Source organism: Myotis nattereri (genome assembly GCF_964212035.1).
Source record: "Myotis nattereri genome assembly, chromosome: 10".
Taxonomy (NCBI): domain Eukaryota; kingdom Metazoa; phylum Chordata; class Mammalia; order Chiroptera; family Vespertilionidae; genus Myotis; species Myotis nattereri.
Window position 1 is genome coordinate 42,860,075 of NC_138085.1, and position 18,111 is coordinate 42,878,185.

Genomic DNA, 18,111 nt, shown 5'->3' on the forward strand with positions numbered 1-18,111 from the left:
TGTGTTTTAATAAACACTGCCTTTATGATTATTCAAAGTGTGTGTATATACTTTTGGGACACCCTATATATGATATATTTTATATAAAATACTTTTAAAAGTATCATATATTATAAAGTATTATGATAACAACAATTGTCATGTCTACCAGGGCAGAAAAGAGTAGCTCCCCCTTTGACTTAGCCTATTAGGTGGAGAGATTAGCATATCACAGATAAGTCATAATGCATTATGATAAGTGTAATAATAGAGGAACTGACTAAATTTGTACCATAGTATGAAAGCCTGGGGGTGATTGTCAGAGAAAGAGTACACTTCACAGAAGAGGCATTATTTTAACAATTTTAAACTCCTTTTATCAAGCAGAAGACTGGGACAAGAAATTGTAGTCAGAGGGAATAGTGTGCATAAATCTCCTGAATGTAAAGCAGCAAAAAGGTTCAAGTTCTGAAAGCTTGGTGGGAGAGGAAGAGAGAGCATTAGGAGATGGGTTTGGGCCAGGACGGGGCAGTATTCAGATTCTAAAGGTCTAGAATTGTCATACATTGTTGGTGGGAGTATAAAATGAACCACTTTGGAGAAAGGTCTGGAAATTTCTAATAAGATTAAATATACACCTACCCAGTGGCCCAGCACTTATAACCTGGTGTATTAGGCATTTACCCAAGAGAAATGAAAACATGATACAAAAAGACTTGTACAAGAATGCACATAGAACTTTTTTCATAATAGCTCCAAGTTTGAAATAACCCAAATGCCTGAAAGGATAAACAGATTTATTTAAATAATGAAATATTAGTAACAAACTACTCTATGTACTCAACAATGTAAACAATTATGATGAGTAAAAGATCCTTACATTTCAAAGTACATATTGTAGGATTCCATTTATATGAAGTTCTAAAGCTGGCAAAACTAGTAATAGATGAAAAAACTTAAAACAGTGCTTGCCTCGGATATGAGGGTGGGATTATCTGAAAAGGACCATGAGGGAACTTTCTGTGTGATGGAAAGGCTTTATGTTTTCATAGAGGTCTGGGTTACTTGAAGGTAAGTATTTATCAAAACTTATCCATGGTGCCCTGGCTGGTTTGGTCAGTGGTTAGAGCCCTCAGACTGAAGGGTTGCAGGTTCGATTCCCAGTCAAGGTAGCAGGTTCCCCAGCCCCGGTAGGAGCGTGTGCAATAGAAAACCAATCGTGTCTCTCTCTCACATCAATGTTTCTTCCTCCCTCTCCCTCCCTCCCTCCCTCCTAGCTTCCATCCACGCTCTCTGGAAATCAATGGAAAAAGTATCCTCCTGTGAGGATTAAAAAAAAACACACCAAAAACCTTATCCATAGTGAGTGAACACATAATACAGTTGATGTATTATAGACTTGTACACCTGAAACCTATACAATTTTATTAACAAATAGCACCCCAATAAATTCAGTTAAAAAACCTCTTCCAGCAATATACTTAAGATTTGTACATTTCACTATAAATATAATTTATTTCTACCCTTCTCCCCAAAAGAACCATGAACTCTGAACACTGTTAAAGATAGTGCATGCTGAAGAATTAGGGTGACGTCCACTGAGGTCTATAGCTTACTTGGAAATGCATAAAAAATAAGATGAGTTGATGTTTACATGGATGATAAATATGTGATAAAACAAGTCTGATAAATTGTAAACATGTTAACAATTGTAAACTTAGGTGGTGGGTATATGGATGTTTGCAAGTATGATCTTTTCAATGTTACTGTGTGTTTGAAATTTTTCATAACAAAGTGGGGAAAAATAAATGTTCTTATGCATTGCTGTGTTAAGGAATTTGATTTTTTTCTGGCTTTGGGGAACCAATGAATGTTTTTAAGAGTAGTTATTAGATACGAATTTTAGAAGAGAAAGGATCTAAGACATGGAAAGTTAGGACTCTATTTTAGTTCTTCTGGTAAGAAAAGAGGAGAGTTTGAAGGAGCACCAGGGATGGTGTAGAAGGGATGGATTCTAGAGAGGTTTAGGGGATAGAATTATTAAGACCCAGTGAAATCACCTTGGGTGATGGCAGGATTTGGGATGGGGGAGAGATTTTGAACTGGTGCACAAGTACTAGGTGAGGGAGCATGACCTAGGGCAGTGATGGCGAACCTTTTGAGCTCGGCGTGTCAGCATTTTGAAAAACCCTAACTTAACTCTGGTGCCGTGTCACATATAGAAATTTTTTGATATTTGCAACCATAGTAAAACAAAGACTTATATTTTTTATATTTATTTTATATATTTAAAAGCCATTTAACAAAGAAAAATCAACCAAAAAAATGAGTTCGCGTGTCACCTCTGACACGTGTGTCATAGGTTCGCCATCACTCACCTAGGGGTTGGTCAGTGATGGTGATAGGCAGTACAATCAGATATCCTGAACCTCAGAGGAAAGACTTCAGCATGAAGTTAAATTGGAATGCTCTGGAATTAACAATTGGGTGCTGAGAAAATGTTTTGATCTTATTGCAAAAGCAGTAAGTCAGAAACCGAAGTAAGCTTTGAAGCATGAGTTCTCTTCCTGCATTTCAGGATGAGAACTCAACTTATCTGACAACTAGGAGGGTTGTGGCAGATTAGGAAAGCAGTTGTGTTCAGAGACCAGTTCTAACAAAACCTAAACTGTTGGAAACTTATATACCTTTGATGCCAGTGCATATCTTATTAGGGCAGAAGTCACAGCTTTTAACGGGGCTGCTAAGCTCATATCACCACACTAGTAAATGTTCTTTTTGGAACAGGATGCTCTTTCTGGAATACAGCTAGTTGACCTGATCTTATTGCAAAAGCAGTAAGTGTAGAAAACGAAGAAAGCTTTGAAGCATGACATTAAAGTGGAGTGCTCTGGAATTAAAAGTTGAGAGTCAGGAGAATGCCAGCCAAGCTTTGGCTTTGTTAAAACCCCAATTCTCCTTGGGAGAACGTGGACCAGTAACACACATCAAGTCTTGGTGGAAATGATTAGAGCCAGAGCTTGGGTGTTTGCTGTGGGGGGCTGACCTCTGGGCATGGATGCCACACCCTCTGGCTGACCTCAGCTGTTCTATTTGTGTGCACACCACTTATTAGAAGATTGCTGGCACCGGGGCTTAGGGGGCTGAGATAGTCTGTGTCCAAGAGACTCTCCACTCCTTCAGGTGAGGGATCGATGCAGGATTGAGCATTGCGGTGTTTGATTTCTTTTCCTTCTCAACTGAAGAGTGTTTTTATATCCAGCTCAAGTGTTATTTTTAAAAGAAGGGATTGCACATAGAACAAGTGGCACTCTGCGACAGCACAGAGATTTCTGTAAAGCTCTCCATAAAGCTGTACCTTGCACATATTGTCCCAGGATGTCGTCCAGTGGGCTCCAGTCTCACACAGCTCTCAGTGTGCTGGGTTTTTCTCTGAAGGGTAGACTACCTTATCATGGAGGGCCCTTCTCACAAAATGTGTCACTTCTGTCCCAAACTGGATTCTAACCTTCTGAAAGGCTGAGACTCTAGTGTTTTGTTTTGGCTTAAAAAAATTTTTTTTTTTATTGATTTGAGAGAGAGAGAGAGGAAGGGAGGGAGGAAAGGAAGAGGGGGAGAGAGAAGGAGAGAGATAGAGGGGGGGAGAGAGAAAGAGAGAGAGAGAGAGAGGGGAGGAGAGAGAGAGAGAGAGAGAGAGAGAGAGAGAGAGAGAGAGAGAGAGATATTGATTGATCAGCTGCCTCCCATACACACCCTGACCAGGGATCAAACCTGTAACCTGGGTATGTGCACTGAACAGGAATCAAACCAGCAACCTTTCGGTGCATGGATGATGCTCAACCAACTGAGCCACATTGGCCAGAGCTGTATAGTGTTTTTTTGTTATTTTGTTTTTTGGGGGGTATTTTTTATAGTACTAGGCACATACACTGTGTAACAAACACTTGAGTGCCTTTCTTAGTAGGCACTGTGCTGGATGACAGAGGCCACAGTGAGTTAGTCATTGTCCTTGTCCTTGTGCAGTTTCCAGGGAGGGTTTAGGGAAATAAGGCACCAAACTAGGGATTACCCACCTAAATATTGAATATACTCCTGAGATGCCCTGAAGGAAACATATAGGGTGCTGTGTATAACAAGGGAATAGGAGAGGAGATGGTCAGTCCAAGAATGAGGTGAAGAGGGCAAAGGGAGAAGCGTGCACAAAAATCCTTAGGAAGGGTGGGATATAAGCAACATTGAGGAAGAAAGATGATGATTGTGGCTGGAACAGAGTGAGCTGTGAAAAGCTGTTGTGTTTGAATGACGCTGGAGAGAGAGATCACACCCTATCACATAAGGCCTTGCTTCCCATCGTCAGCATTTGGAGCTTTACTCTGAGAGGGGCGAGAAGCCACTAAGGAGTTTCAAATAGGGGGATGGTACTCAGTTTCTGTTTTTAAAAGATCACCCTCACTGCAGAGAATAGAAGATGGCTTAGTCTGACGTGGGGAAGCTACTCAGTGAATTTAAGTGAACAAAGATTATGGCCCTACTGATGCCTGTGATCATTTCTCTCTTTATTTGCCAGAAAGTTACCCCCATGGTAACGGTACAGGGAATGTGGGCCAGGGAGCTCTGGGAAAGGCCCTCCTTTGGTGGGTCTTAGCTGTTGACAGGCCAGGCCCAATTTGCAGTGGTTCTGTGGGCAGTAATTCACAAGCTTTTGGTGTGTGTGAGCCAACTCGACTTCTTGAAACTCTAACCTTTTGTTCCAGGCAGGCAGGTGACTTCCCTGGAAATGTCTTTTTTTTTTTTTAAATACTCTTGCTCACCACCTTGAACTGGAAATGCTCCCCAGTTATTACCATCCTGGAAAGGAAGAACCAATGCCCATGTTCAGTCTGGGCTGTGGCCTTCATTGGATTTCATTGGTGCTTCTGTTCCACTGCCAGAGTTTGCCAGTCTCTGGCTTGTGCCCACAGCTCCTGATGGGAAGAGAGGAAGTTGAATACCTCAAGTCATCCCCCATCTGGGTGTTCAAGGACTGCTTTACATGCTCCCCAGAAGGAGCTGGCACATGATGATTTTTAATTTGAGGCAAGTGTGGAGAGATGACTGTTAAAAAACAAACCCCAAGTTCCCACTGCGATGAATGCTTCAGATTGACCTTTTCTCCTGTGAAATCTTTGCTTTGCTCCTTGCCATCTGTTCTGAAGTTTTGAAAATTTTTGTTTCTTCTGAAACTTTTGGCAGTGTCTTCAATATGAATATATCGTAGGTGGGTGTCTGTCAGCCTCTTGGTTGTCACTGCCTATGGGAGTTCACAGACACTGCGGACAGTGCGCTCAAGTCCTCACTGTGCAGAGGACTCTGTTCCACCTGGTCAGCTAGAGAGGTGAAGCTGTGGTCAGCCTCCCGTGCCGCTCACTGTGTCTCAGCTCTTACCTTCCCTGGTAGTGGAGACGTGCCTGCATGGTGCGCTGCTACGGGAGGGGACGGCAGTAGGAGAGAGTGGACCAAGATGAGAGCCAGGGGTTGGTACGTCTGGATTTGAGCCCTGGTCCTGTCACTGCGTGGCAATACGCAGGAGGCCACTGAGGCTTTCGCTGTGCCTCAGTTTCCCAATACAGCGGAGGTTATAATACATGCCCTGCTTACTTCACAAGGTTCCCATAAAGATTGGAGCAGGGCTGTCTAGTACAGTCCTAGCATAGAAATAGGCAACAGATTTTTTTGAAAGTTTGTTGCCTGGATTTAAAAATCAGGAGGTTTTACCTAAAAATTCAGCTTCTCCTGAAAATCAAAAAACAGGGCAACCCTCGGCCCAAATTCCACCCTGGCCAAAGTTGACTGATGTTGACAAACGGCTCCTCATGAGCTAAGGTGTGCGTATCTGGTTTGCACAGTCTCCAGTGCTCCCTGGCCAGTGAGTCCATGTCACCAGACTCCCTGCATATATTGTGTTATACCTGGACTGTATCCCTCCTTTAGATGATCTGTCTGGCTATAGGCATTTGGGTTTTTGCCCTTGATCTCAAGAAGATATTCCAGATTGAGAACTTTATGATAAGTGTCATACAAATACAAAGGATTTTTTGGGGGGTAGGAGCGGACGTAAGGAGGGAATACCTAGGGGATTCATCACACGTCTCCTATGTGCTCAGTGCTTTGCTTATCATGTAATCCTCCAAAAGCTGAGATAGATCTCAATGGCCTTTTATTGTGAGAGGACAGGGCCTCAGAGAGCTTGTGGCTTGCCTGAACCTGTGGACTCTAAAGGAATGCTACATAGTCTCAATATAAAAGGGATGTAGTGCCACAGCCCACCCTTCCCAGAAGCTGCCTCCACACATGTATGTCTGCAGGAGGTGTGTGATAAGGGCTGTTTGCATGACTTGCAGTGGTGTTGTCCTTTTTTCTTTAAAATACTTTTGTATAGCGCTACAGACTATTCTTTGTGTACTTTTTTCTTCTTCTTTAAAGAGGCGTTCTCTCCCCCTTTTTGTCCTAGCATCTTTTTCAGAATTAATATTAAATAGATAAAAGGAAGCTGTGTGCAGAGCCCTATCCTTAAGTGGAGTCATTTTTTCATCATGGGGGCAGTGAAGTACATACCTCCTGTAATCCTAGAGCTCTGAGGAACCGAGTTTTAAAAGCAATAATTTAGTCTTAATTTCTGAAGTTGAGGAATTAGAGGCCAAAGAGATCCATAATTTGTCCAGTGTTGCCCCTTCTTTTATATCTTCCAGGTAAATTGTACTGTAACGGATTCTCCATCTGATTGTTTAGAAAAACCTCAGAATGCTATTTTATTTTATGCTCATTTCTCCTCCTGTGATTCAAAGAGAAACTGCATTAAGTAAACATTCACTGGGTTAAACCTTATTCTAAAAGAGAAACAAAGTGGAAGATGGGGGCCAGATTATGGGTCTGGCTGTTTTCTCTCATTTTAGTATCGTCTGCCTTCTTTGGTTGGTTTTTCCTTTTATCTCAGATAAGTGGAAGCTATTCCTAAAGGTGTAGATGGGGCTGATGTTAGCAAAGGAAGTTTTCTTTAACCTGCTGTAAATAAGCAGGCAGCAGATTTTAATGCCTAGAATCTAGGCCCAATTTTAAAATATCCACCAAAACTTCTTTGGCAGCAAATCCAGAAACCCTGCCTCAGCACCATGATGGGCTTCTTTGTCTCATGGTCTAATCATTCTCTTTGTCTTCCCAGCTGTTTCTCATCTCTGTGCACATTGCTACTCAGATAATCAGTTTGCTGTTTTTCTTTCCTTCCTGTTCACCTCACTTCCCCCATCCCTCACTTTTCCTTGCTGCTAGTAAGTGGAAGTCACTGATGTCTTGATTCCTTCGGAACTGCCCCTGGGGTCTGGTATCATCTAGCATGCATCAGTGTTTGAGACCAAGCCAGGAGAGGTACTACACTTAGTTCTTCAAAAGCCCCATTGCTGATATGGTATTGAGTATCATGAGCAGGCTCCTGAGGAGGTTTTGTTTTAAAAGGTTCAGTCATGGTAATGATGCTGATGACCATGATCTCTTGATGTCAGAGTTGGGAGAGATTTTAGAGATTATAATCCCCCCCTCTATGTATTACAAATTCTCACTTGCATTCTTCTGTCAGGAGAGAAGGAGGCACTTCTGTCATCTTTGCTTGAGAGGGAGAAGTCCAGATGATCTCAGTAATTTCATTGGTGACTCCCATGACCCGATGCTTATTAAAGCCCTTTATCACAAAAATGGTGGGAGCAGCTAATCCTAGGAATTTAAATGATGAAGGATCTATGATAAAATGCAACTTAAAACCACAAAGAAATACCACAAGAATGGCTAAAATAAAAAGGCCGACAGTATCAAGAGTTGGTGAGAATATGGAACAACCCAAACTCTCACATGTGGCTGTTGGGAGTGTGAAATGGTACTACCACTGTGGAGAACATTTTATTTATAGTAATCGCCAAAAGCTAGAAATAATAATTGTGGAAAATCTATACAATGGAATACTAATCTGTAGTTTAAAAAACTAAAATACTGACACATGTAACAATAAAGATGAATTTAAGAAGTATTTATGCTGAAAGACGCCAGACACAGGAGTGCATACTATATGGTTCCATTTATTCTAGAGCAAGCAAAATTAATCTATAGAACAGAAAGCAGGTCAGAAGTTATATGAGACTAGAGCAGTGATGGCATGCCTGTCAGAGGTGACATGCGAACTCATTTTTTTGGTTGATTTTTCTTTGTTAAATGGCATTTAAATATATAAAATAAATATCAAAAATATAAATCTTTGTTTTACTATGGTTGCAAATATCAAAAAATTTCTATATGTGACATGGCACCAGAGTTAAGTTAGGGTTTTTCAAAATGCTGACACGCAGAGCTCAAAAGGTTCACCATCACTGGACTAGAGGCCCAGTGCACAAATTCATGCACCAGTGGTTCCCTCGGCCTGGCCTGCGGGATCGGGTCGAAACCGGCTCTCTGATATCCCCTAAGGGGTCCCGATTGCGAGAGGGCGCAGGCCAGGCCTAGGGACCCCACCGGTGCATGATCGGGGCCGGGGAGAAACACGGCAGGTTGGCCAGCCAGGGAGGGACCATAGGAGGGCTCCAGGGCGTGTTTGGCCCGTCTTACCCAGTCCCAATCGGCTGAACCCCTGCAGCAAGCTAACCTACCGGTTGGAGCGTCTGCCCCCTGGTGGTCAGTGCACATCATAGTGAGCAGTTGAATGGCCTTAGCATATCATTAGCATATTATGCCAACTGTTTGACCGGACACTTAGTATATTAGGCTTTTATTATACTAGTATAGGATGGTGTGAGAAGGAGGGAGTGGATGCCTACAAGTAAGCATGAGGAATTCTTTGTAGTGATGTTTGCAAGAATGTTGTGGAAATGTGTCAAACTGTACACTTAAGAGAGTGCATTGTATCACACATGAAGTTGATTTTAAAAGATGAGGGATCTATTCTGAGCTCTACCACTAACTAACTAGCTCTTTGTGTTCTTGTGAAAGGAGCTTAATCTCTCTATATCTCTTTCCTATTGGGAAATGGGGACAATAGGTAGCTCACCTACCCCATTTAGTTATTGTGGATTATAAATGAAATCATTTATTTTGAAATGCCTTTAAGAAAGTATAAAGCCATATACAAATGCTGGGTGGGGGATAGGGGGGAAATTCCATAAACTCCTCTTAAGGGAAGAAAGACAAGAACTGTGATAACCAATATATGAGCATATATGTGTATATATATATATATATATATATATATATATACATATATATATATATATACATATATATATATATATATATATATTTTTTTCCCCCCGGATTGTATTTGCAAGTCATCTTTTAATTCTGTGTAACATTGGTTGTGTCACTTCCCCTCTATCCATCAGTGAAATGACAGGGTTGGACTAGATCAGAGGTAGAAGACTGTAGGCTCAGAGACTCTTTAAAGCCTTCCAAATGTGTTTTCTTTAGCCTCTGTAGTGTCGGCCTGTCCATCATTTATTTAAAATATGACTAGTTGCCAGTGTTTAAAACTGGAGATTGCACATAAAGTTTTGTGTTCCCAGTTTATCTTTTTTTGTTTGTTTGTTTTTCAGTTTTTCTTTAGAAGTGAGCAGATATGACAAAACTGGGTCCATATTCCTACATGGCAACAAGTGCCTCAAGTTGTGTAGTAGCTGTTGTTTTTTGTGGGCCATATGCTTTAGTTTCCCACAGTCTCCACCACACTCTGTAGCCTTTTCTATTCTCTACAGTAACATTAAGAGGAAAGTTAATTCATTTTAGAGTGCCCTCTTTATGTTTAGGACATGATTATACAGCAGGGAACCAAACAGACAAAATATCTATCATAGTGAGTAGAAAGCACTTATCTACATTATCAAAAATTAGGAGAAAGTTAGACCAAGAGTGCTATATATTTTAGGGAAAGTGGGAAGAAACATGTTTCTCTGTGGAAGTAAAAAAAATATTCCCATATATATCATAGGCAAAAGTGTGTATGTGCCACAGTTACCTTGCCTGTTTTACTTGCTTGCCTCACAAAATGGATCAAGTCCTTTTTCCTTTTGTGATTCAATAAATTCATGGATTATCCAAAAAATTTATTCCAGTAAAACCATGGAGATTATTTCAGTATTTTAGAAAATGCTGGTAGGCAGAGAGAGTGACCCAGGCTCTATTGAATGTTAACAGTTCTTACCTGTGTTCAAACCATCCCCACCTCAGCTTAAAATTTTTCCATTTAATCAAGCTCTTGTGATGCAACTCAATCTGAAACGAGCATCTCTATTAACAGTCATATAGCTGCCTTCTTCTGCAGTGGCCTGAACCCTGGTCCATGTGTACTGGAGACGTATCTTGAGTAATGCTATATCCCCTCTACCTTCTAGGACAGGGGTCCTCAAACTTTTTAAACCGGGGCCAGTTCACTGTCCCTCAGACCGTTGGAGGGCCGGACTATAGTTTAAAAAAAAAACTATGAACAAATTCCTATGCACACTGCATATATCTTACTTTGAAGTAAAAAAAACAAAACGGGAACAAATAGAATATTTGTATTTGCATGTGGCCCGTGGGCCGTAGTTTGAGGACCCCTGTTCTAGGAACTTACATCTCTATTTGGTCAACTCCTCAGTCATATTGGCCAAGATTTTTCTATTGGCAGTCCTTTCAGGCTTTGATTTTGATCTCACAGTCAAGGAACGGTGATTTATATGCTTCTCACCTGCAAATAGGCCCTTGTATGGGCATAGATGCTTAATAAAATAGTTTTGTCTCTATTAGGCATAATGGTTTATTGCTCTGCCTTTAGATTTATGAAGTTCATGGGCTTTGAGAATTTGGGCTGGCTCTTCGCAACCAGTTGTGCTTGCCTAAATTGTGTGGTAGGCATCTGACTCATTTCTTCAGTCTTGGCTGGAAAGGTCATCTTGCTACCTGGTGAAGAAAACAACACTGCCCCCACCTGGTGGCAGTTACATCAAATTGCTGCATCATTAACTTGCTTCTGCAAGGACAGCCTTGTTCTTTAGTGGTGCCATGCATCACAGAACTGCAGGAAATAGCCATTCCCAATTTTTGTTCTGCAGCACTAACGGGAGATTGCACAGTTTTCTCTAAGGTACATGAACTGGAAAGAACATATTTTGGACAATCAGGAGGTTGACACTGTTCCAGGTTCTGCCCATAACTAGCCATGGGACTCCTAAGCCTTAATAGGTTCCTCTACGCATAAAGCAAAATGCTTGAACTTAATGTTCTCTACAGGCACTACTGGTATAAAATCTGTAGTTCTGTGATTTTTTTTTCAAAATTCAAAATATCTATAAAATGAAACACAACTTATACTATTCACAAAATAGATATGAATATACATTGAAATTTTATACTTTATACTATCGTTTTCCTCAGTTCTTGATTTTAAGACACATCATGAATTTTAATAGATTTTTTTGAAGGGTGGGGGAGAAAAATAGCACTTTATTAAATGTACATATTTATAATAAGAAAATTTCAGATATTGAAAAATTAAATTGTAAAAAATTTGCATCTTAGCATTGACATTTTTGGGGGTGAGTGTGTGATAAGGTCTCTCTTTATAAGTGCATATGAGGGTTAAAAATCTCTTTTTGTAAATACTCAAAATTCTAGAATTACAATTGACAGTTGAACAGTGTAAGTGTAATTTAAAGTATTAGGAGAAAATGAAAAATGTTATTGAAGTACAAAGATTAAAGAGATGACAGTGGAAATTAAAGATTAATTTGGGTGATTATTTCATAAGTTATATAAATGTCTAAACAAAGGGTTTATACCTGAAACTAATATAAAATTACATGTCACTGTAATTGAAAAATAAAAAATATTTAGAAAAAATAAAGATTACTGGGGGTGGGGGGTCAAGCGGGGAAAAAGGAGACATATGTAAAACTTTAGACAATAAATAAAGAAAAGATTATTTGGTAAATTTTATGTTTATCTGAATACTGAAGAAGAACATAGTGACAGGAAATATACAAACATGCAGTTTCCAGTAAATCATTATCAAAATACATTGGAACATTTGAACCCATTAAAATTTTTTAACATGGAATTATGTGTGTATTTTAACATGCAACAGTGCTTTATGATTAAAGCTCTCTTTGGTTGTAAGGAACAGAAACTTACGCAAGCTGACTTAAAAAGGAATAATTATTGTAAAGATGCAACAGGAAATTCTGTGAACATCAACAAACAGGTGCTGAAGTGCAGCTGGGCTTCAGAGGAACTAGAGTGGCAGTGAAGACCCAAGTCCTGTCTCAGGCCTGAGATCTCTATAATCATGATTGCTCTACTAATTTTGCATGTGGCTGTTAGCCCCAAACCAATGCCATAACTTCAACTCAAGTTCCCGTACTGATGACTTCCCTCTGCATTCTCCTTCATCCAATTAGTGATTATCTCTGTGCAGTGACTTGTTGTTGTTGTTACATAGGCTCAATGCGCAGGATAGTTCAAGGTAAATTATGAAGGTACACGAGCAGGCAGATGGCTAAGTGTCCAGTATTGGTTCCGCTATCCCAGACCTTCAACTTTGACAGCTGTGCAGCACCTTATCTATCTATTACCTCTTTTAACAATTACACATAACACTTCATACAGTGTATGGGGAGTGATGACAAGGTTAGGAGTTCTAAGGATTTGTGGAACACTACGGTGTAACAAATTTAAAGTATTTAAGAATGCTTCAGCTAGTAATTATTGCATTAAAGGGAAAAATACCACTGAGCTTCATAGGATTGTAGTTAGAATTAAGAGCTCGAAGTGCCTAGGGCAGTAGTTGGAAGTAGTTGTTTCCCTTTCATCTGTTTATCTGTTTATTTGTAGGTTCTTTTGAAGATAGTTGCTATTGTTCCTTTCTTCTGAGATTGGTGTTTAGGAACAATTTCTCTGATTTCTGCCACCGATTGCTTCTGAGTCCTGGGAATCTAAGATTGCCTTCAAAGCCAGGCCAGTGCTAAGAGTAGTTGACAGTGGCATCAGCACCACCAACAGTGACAGCAGCCACCATAGTCATTGACTTTTCCAACATGACTCAGAAGAACTTGTATGTTTGTTTCTCACACAGGTGGATTTGCTATCGTGTTTCTAGTAAGGACAAGCAACGGAATGAAATGTGCCTTGAAACGCATGTTTGTCAACAATGAGTATGATCTCCAAGTGTGCAAGAGAGAAATCCAGATAATGGTAAGGCTGCCCCTCAGACTTGAGACTGCTTATGTAAAATGGGGGTGGGAAGAGACTGTACCCTCTCATAAAGGTGGGGGGAGAGGGTTGTTCCCTTTCCTGCAGTGGCAGAGAGGCCTCTGCACATCATGGGGATGAACAGCATTGGGGTGTAGGATGCTGCTCCTGCCTTGGTCACCTTCAGTTGCAGGGTTGAAGAGAAAGGGACCTATTGAAAGAACAGCTATATTTTTAGGTCAGAGAAATAGTTTTGGACATTGGGAAAATTTATTTCACAACATGGTTCCCAGAATTAACTGTGGAGTTTAATCTGGAAAACCCTAGCTTTTCAGCAAACCTCTTCTTCTAGTCTTGTCTTCTATCAGTTACCAATCCAGTTTTCAACTCTCTTGAGCTCTTCAGCATTCTGTGACATATCTTTCCACACATTTTTATTTTGTACATGTAGTTCTTTCCACCTGGAATGCTTCTCTCTTTTTTGGCCTAGAAACCTCTTACTCTGTGATTTCATTTATAAAAGTCTAAGAACAGGCAAAAGTGATCCTTGGTAATAAAAGTCAGAAAGCAGTTAGCTGGATGTAAGAAATTGATTAGAAATGGGCATGTGGGAACTTTCTGGGCCATAGAAATGTTTTATACCTTGTTTTGGGTAGTGGTTACACAAGCCTATATAATTGTTGAGCACCTTAAGATCTGTGCATTTTATTATGTGTTAATTATATCTTAAAAACTTAGTTTTCAAGATACAGATTAATATGTTTTAAAAAAGAGTTCCTGTCTATTAGAGGTATATGACAAAATATTTATAGATAAAATAATATGACATCTTGAAGTTAATGAGTGGATTTAGAAGAGAAACAAGATTGGCAATGAATTGATTATGATCAAGGCAGAGTGATGGGTATATGTAAGTTTGTTGGAGTTGCTTCTTTCACCTCTATTTATGATTACACATAAAAAATGTAAATAGTCTTGCCGAAACCGGTTTGGCTCAGTGGATAGAGCGTCGGCCTGCGGACTGAAAGGTCCCAGGTTCGATTCCGGTCAAGGGCATGTACCTGGGTTGCGGGCACATCTCCACTGGGGGATGTGCAGGAGGCAGCTGATCGATGTATCTCTCTCATCGATGTTTCTGACTTTCTATCCCTCTCCCTTCCTCTCTGTAAAAAATCAATAAAATATATTTAAAAAAAAAAAATGTAAATAGTCTTTTATTCCATCATGTTTCCACAGTACTTTCGTTAATGCCAATTATATTGTCTATCTTGTTATTTTATAAATAGTACTGCTATCAGAAAGTAAGTTATTTAAAATCAGAAACTTTATATTCCAGCGCATTGCTTGACATAGAGTAAATACTTAATAAACTTAGGATGAAATTAATGTATGAGTAATGGTAATAACAGATGTGCATGTTCATCAAGAGGTGATGATTCATTTGTGCTCTGGATTTTAATGCTTTTGTAAAGAGACCTAAAAAGTGGATGAGGAGGGCATTGTAGGAATCCCACCAGGCTTTGCTTGCCCCTGCCCACCCCTTGTGGGATTGCCCTTTTTGTGGCTACTTAGAGTAACTAGTTGTACTGTAGTTGAGCTACTGAAGGAACTCAGAATTTTAGAGAGCCTGGTAATACTTTGAATTTCAGAAAGGTGAAACTATTTGGGAAGTAACTGTTGATAGAAATGTGTTGCTGTCATCATTGCAAAACAAATAAGCAAAAAACCCTAAGGCTCATATAAATACAGTCAGGGCCATGAGGAACTGTCCACAGGCACCAATGTTCTCCCACTACCTTGCCACACAACTCAGAATGACTGTGCTCACTGTATTTTCCTTTATCCACTTCATAGGTTTTCTGGATGCTTACTACTCCCACCTTGCCCCTTCCTTGCTCAGCTCTCACACTTCATTTTCTGTCTTTGCTTCTGCTATTTTCTCTGCCTGGAATGTCCTTCTCATTCATTTTCTGGTGTTAGCAAAGTAATTCCACTCTTGAACTTTCTCCCACTCATTTATAAACATGTTCGAGGGCTTACTTTGTGCTAAGCAGGCATTGGAGTAGAGGAACTAAGAAGACACAGGCCCCATAGGAGCTCACAAATTAATGGACCTGATTAGGAATTAAATTATGTGGGTTCAAGTTCTGGTCTGGCCAGGTATTAGCTGTGGGAGTTTTGTTTTGAATTTTGTTTATATTTTTTTAAAAACTTAAATACTCGAGTAGGTGAACTAAATAAACTTGTTACAAAAACATCAAGCATTTCCCCAAGTTTTTTCCTCCTTTGCCATTTCAGGGTCCCAAGCAACCACTTTTAGTTGATTGATTTGCTATATTTCTAACTAACATGCTGACATCGCTAATTCTTGATCTCCCCTCCCCAATCCCTGGCAACCACTGATTTAGTTTGCCTTTTCCAGAACTTCATATAGTTGAAGTTATTCAGTATGATTCAGTATGTAGCCTTTTTGGATTGGCTTCTCTCAGTAATATGCATTTAAGGTTTTTCGTGTCTTTTTTATGGCTTGATAGCTCATTTATTTTTTTGGGCTGAGTAATATTTCTTTGTATGGATGTATCACAGTTTACCTATCACCTACTGAAGGCTGTTTTGGTTGCTTCCACATTTTAGCAGTAATGAGTAAAGCAGCTATAAACATCTGTGTGCAGGTATTTGTGTGGGCATAATTTTCAACTTATTTAGATATTTCATATATTTTCAACTAAGCAATTATTATTTCAATTTTAAAGATTCCCTTTTTGTGTTTCTAAGCCAGGGCTAGAATCTGTTTTTAAACAGAATCCTCAGCTGATTCATATTTATATGAGCATTTGACCACACTACTTAGAATCAGACTCTAAATGACTTTAAAGATCTATTCAGTAAGTACAGGATTAATTAATGGTAAGACTTGGGAAAAGGAGAGTACATTTGAGTGTAGAAAGGAGAATATCTAGGACTTCTTATGTAGGTAAACCCACAAGGGCCCCAGATACCTTGGCCTTCTATAACTCCAGGACCAGCCCTGGAGTTCTTCCTTTCACTACTACACTGGGCTTGGCAGTGTTTGTATGCCTGTGAATCACTCCTTGAAGAGAGTTATAAAGGAAATTTAGAGTTATAGAGAAGGAAAAGTAAGGCAAAAGACTCCTTTACAAAGCAACTTTGGGAGAGGGAAATTAATTTCAGGCTTTAGTACTGCTTTTCTTCACCTTTTAAATTAAGAAGAAGCTGAAATTTGATTAAAAGGGTCTGTGCAACCCTAGTGTGATTCTAGAAGTAGGTAGCAATAATGTTGACTCAAATTCAGAAAACATTGAATATTTGAATGGAGGGTCAAAACGGGTTAATATACCTTTTTGGAAACTTACTTTACGCAAATGTAAGCACTGTAAGAATCAGGAATCTGTATGTTTGATGCTGACATTGCAAGGAAGGGTAGCTTGAGAAATGTAGGGAAGTTAGTTATATGCAAAACTCACTTTTGCTGTTTTGAGGTGAGTGATATTGTTGATGTGCTGTTTAGAATGCTATCTTCTGTGTTTTCTTGCACATGAGTATAAAGGTTTTAGGTATGTATTTAGGAATCGAGACCTCTGTTTTCTTTAAGGCCTTAAGATTCTTAAGTAGGCATTCTGCTACAGGAATGTGAAGTTAGGGAGAGAATACTGTTCTGTACCACAGGCATCATTAATTAGGATCCCAGATAAACTGAAATTTGTAACCTATAGGATCTGGGTTTAAGGAAGGGCTGATTTTCAAATGATAGTTTTTGTGTGTGTTTGTGAAAAAAGTTTTTAAGCACTTAAAGCAGTTAAATATGAAAGTTAAGAAGCTCACTATAAACCACTTTAGGTATCTATTTAATAAAGTAGGTCTTCTAATATCATGTTTGTCGGTACTTCATTAATCTTGCTTAGTGTTAATTTAAAAATAAAGTTTGAAATGACAACAGAATCTCTTTAGACTTATCACTGTTAAAATCATGTAATATAAACTGATCTGATCTATAGTTAAGTGAACATTCCCCACACGCTAAAACGCAGGTTTTGACTTACACTCACCATATAGGTATTTATCCCAATACTCCAAATGCTAGTTGTAGCCAAGGGCATCAAAGCATCTTCCCCATGTCCTGCCTCTTCCTGAATAACTAGGTAGTTATTGAGATTGCCTCTCCTCCTTCCCTCCTACCTCCCTCCCTCCTGCCCTCCCCCAGTGTGGATTTCATCCCATACCTCTATATGCAGTCTATTCTGTAAGCCTTGGACTGGTCCTTTAACTAAAGCCAGGGAAAGCTGGGGAATCTTCTGGCCTGCAGCTGCTGGGAGCTTTATGCCAGTGTACCGTCAATGTAAATCAGCTTCAATTTGCAGCAAGATTTTCTCTTGACCTTTTCTACATTTCAAACTATTCAAACAGATCTTCTCCATCAGATATAAACCAGTGATGTTTTACTCTAAGTTCTGAGCTATTGCTGCATCATCAAGTCATTAAAAGTCATGGTCTCCCTCCAAAGAGGTGGTCTTTTCTGGTAGATATATCTCAGAATCTCTGCAGAAGATAAAATGAACAGGAATGTTATCAGTTGAAGATAAAGATGGACTTGAACTCATCAGCAAACATCTTGGCAAGCTGTTCTAGGATGCCATCTGCAGATGTTAATTATCTAGTTTGGGTCCTCTAATAGCTCTTAACCTCCTCTTGACTCTGCCAAATGCTTTTTATTTTTCTTGTAGATTCTTTCTTTTCCTCTTTGGGCAATACAAAGTCACAGGCAACATTGCTGATTCTTTTTCAAACATGTTAGTTGTAAAAATATTAGTCTTTCATTCCTCCTTGTGGACATTTGGAGGACATAATCTTCCGCTCCATTTTGTTTTCCAAGAACTTCTC

At 39.6% G+C, this 18,111-nt stretch overlaps 1 protein-coding gene across 1 annotated transcript in view; it reads left to right on the forward strand.

Annotated features, from left to right (window-relative positions):
* AAK1 (AP2 associated kinase 1) overlaps positions 1-18,111 on the forward strand; it is a 128,231-nt gene that overhangs the window by 54,357 nt on the left and 55,763 nt on the right. Inside the window, exon 3 of the mRNA XM_081101248.1 lies at positions 13,097-13,215. Coding sequence (XP_080957374.1) covers positions 13,097-13,215 — 119 coding nt within the window. The remainder of the gene's footprint in view (positions 1-13,096; positions 13,216-18,111) is intronic.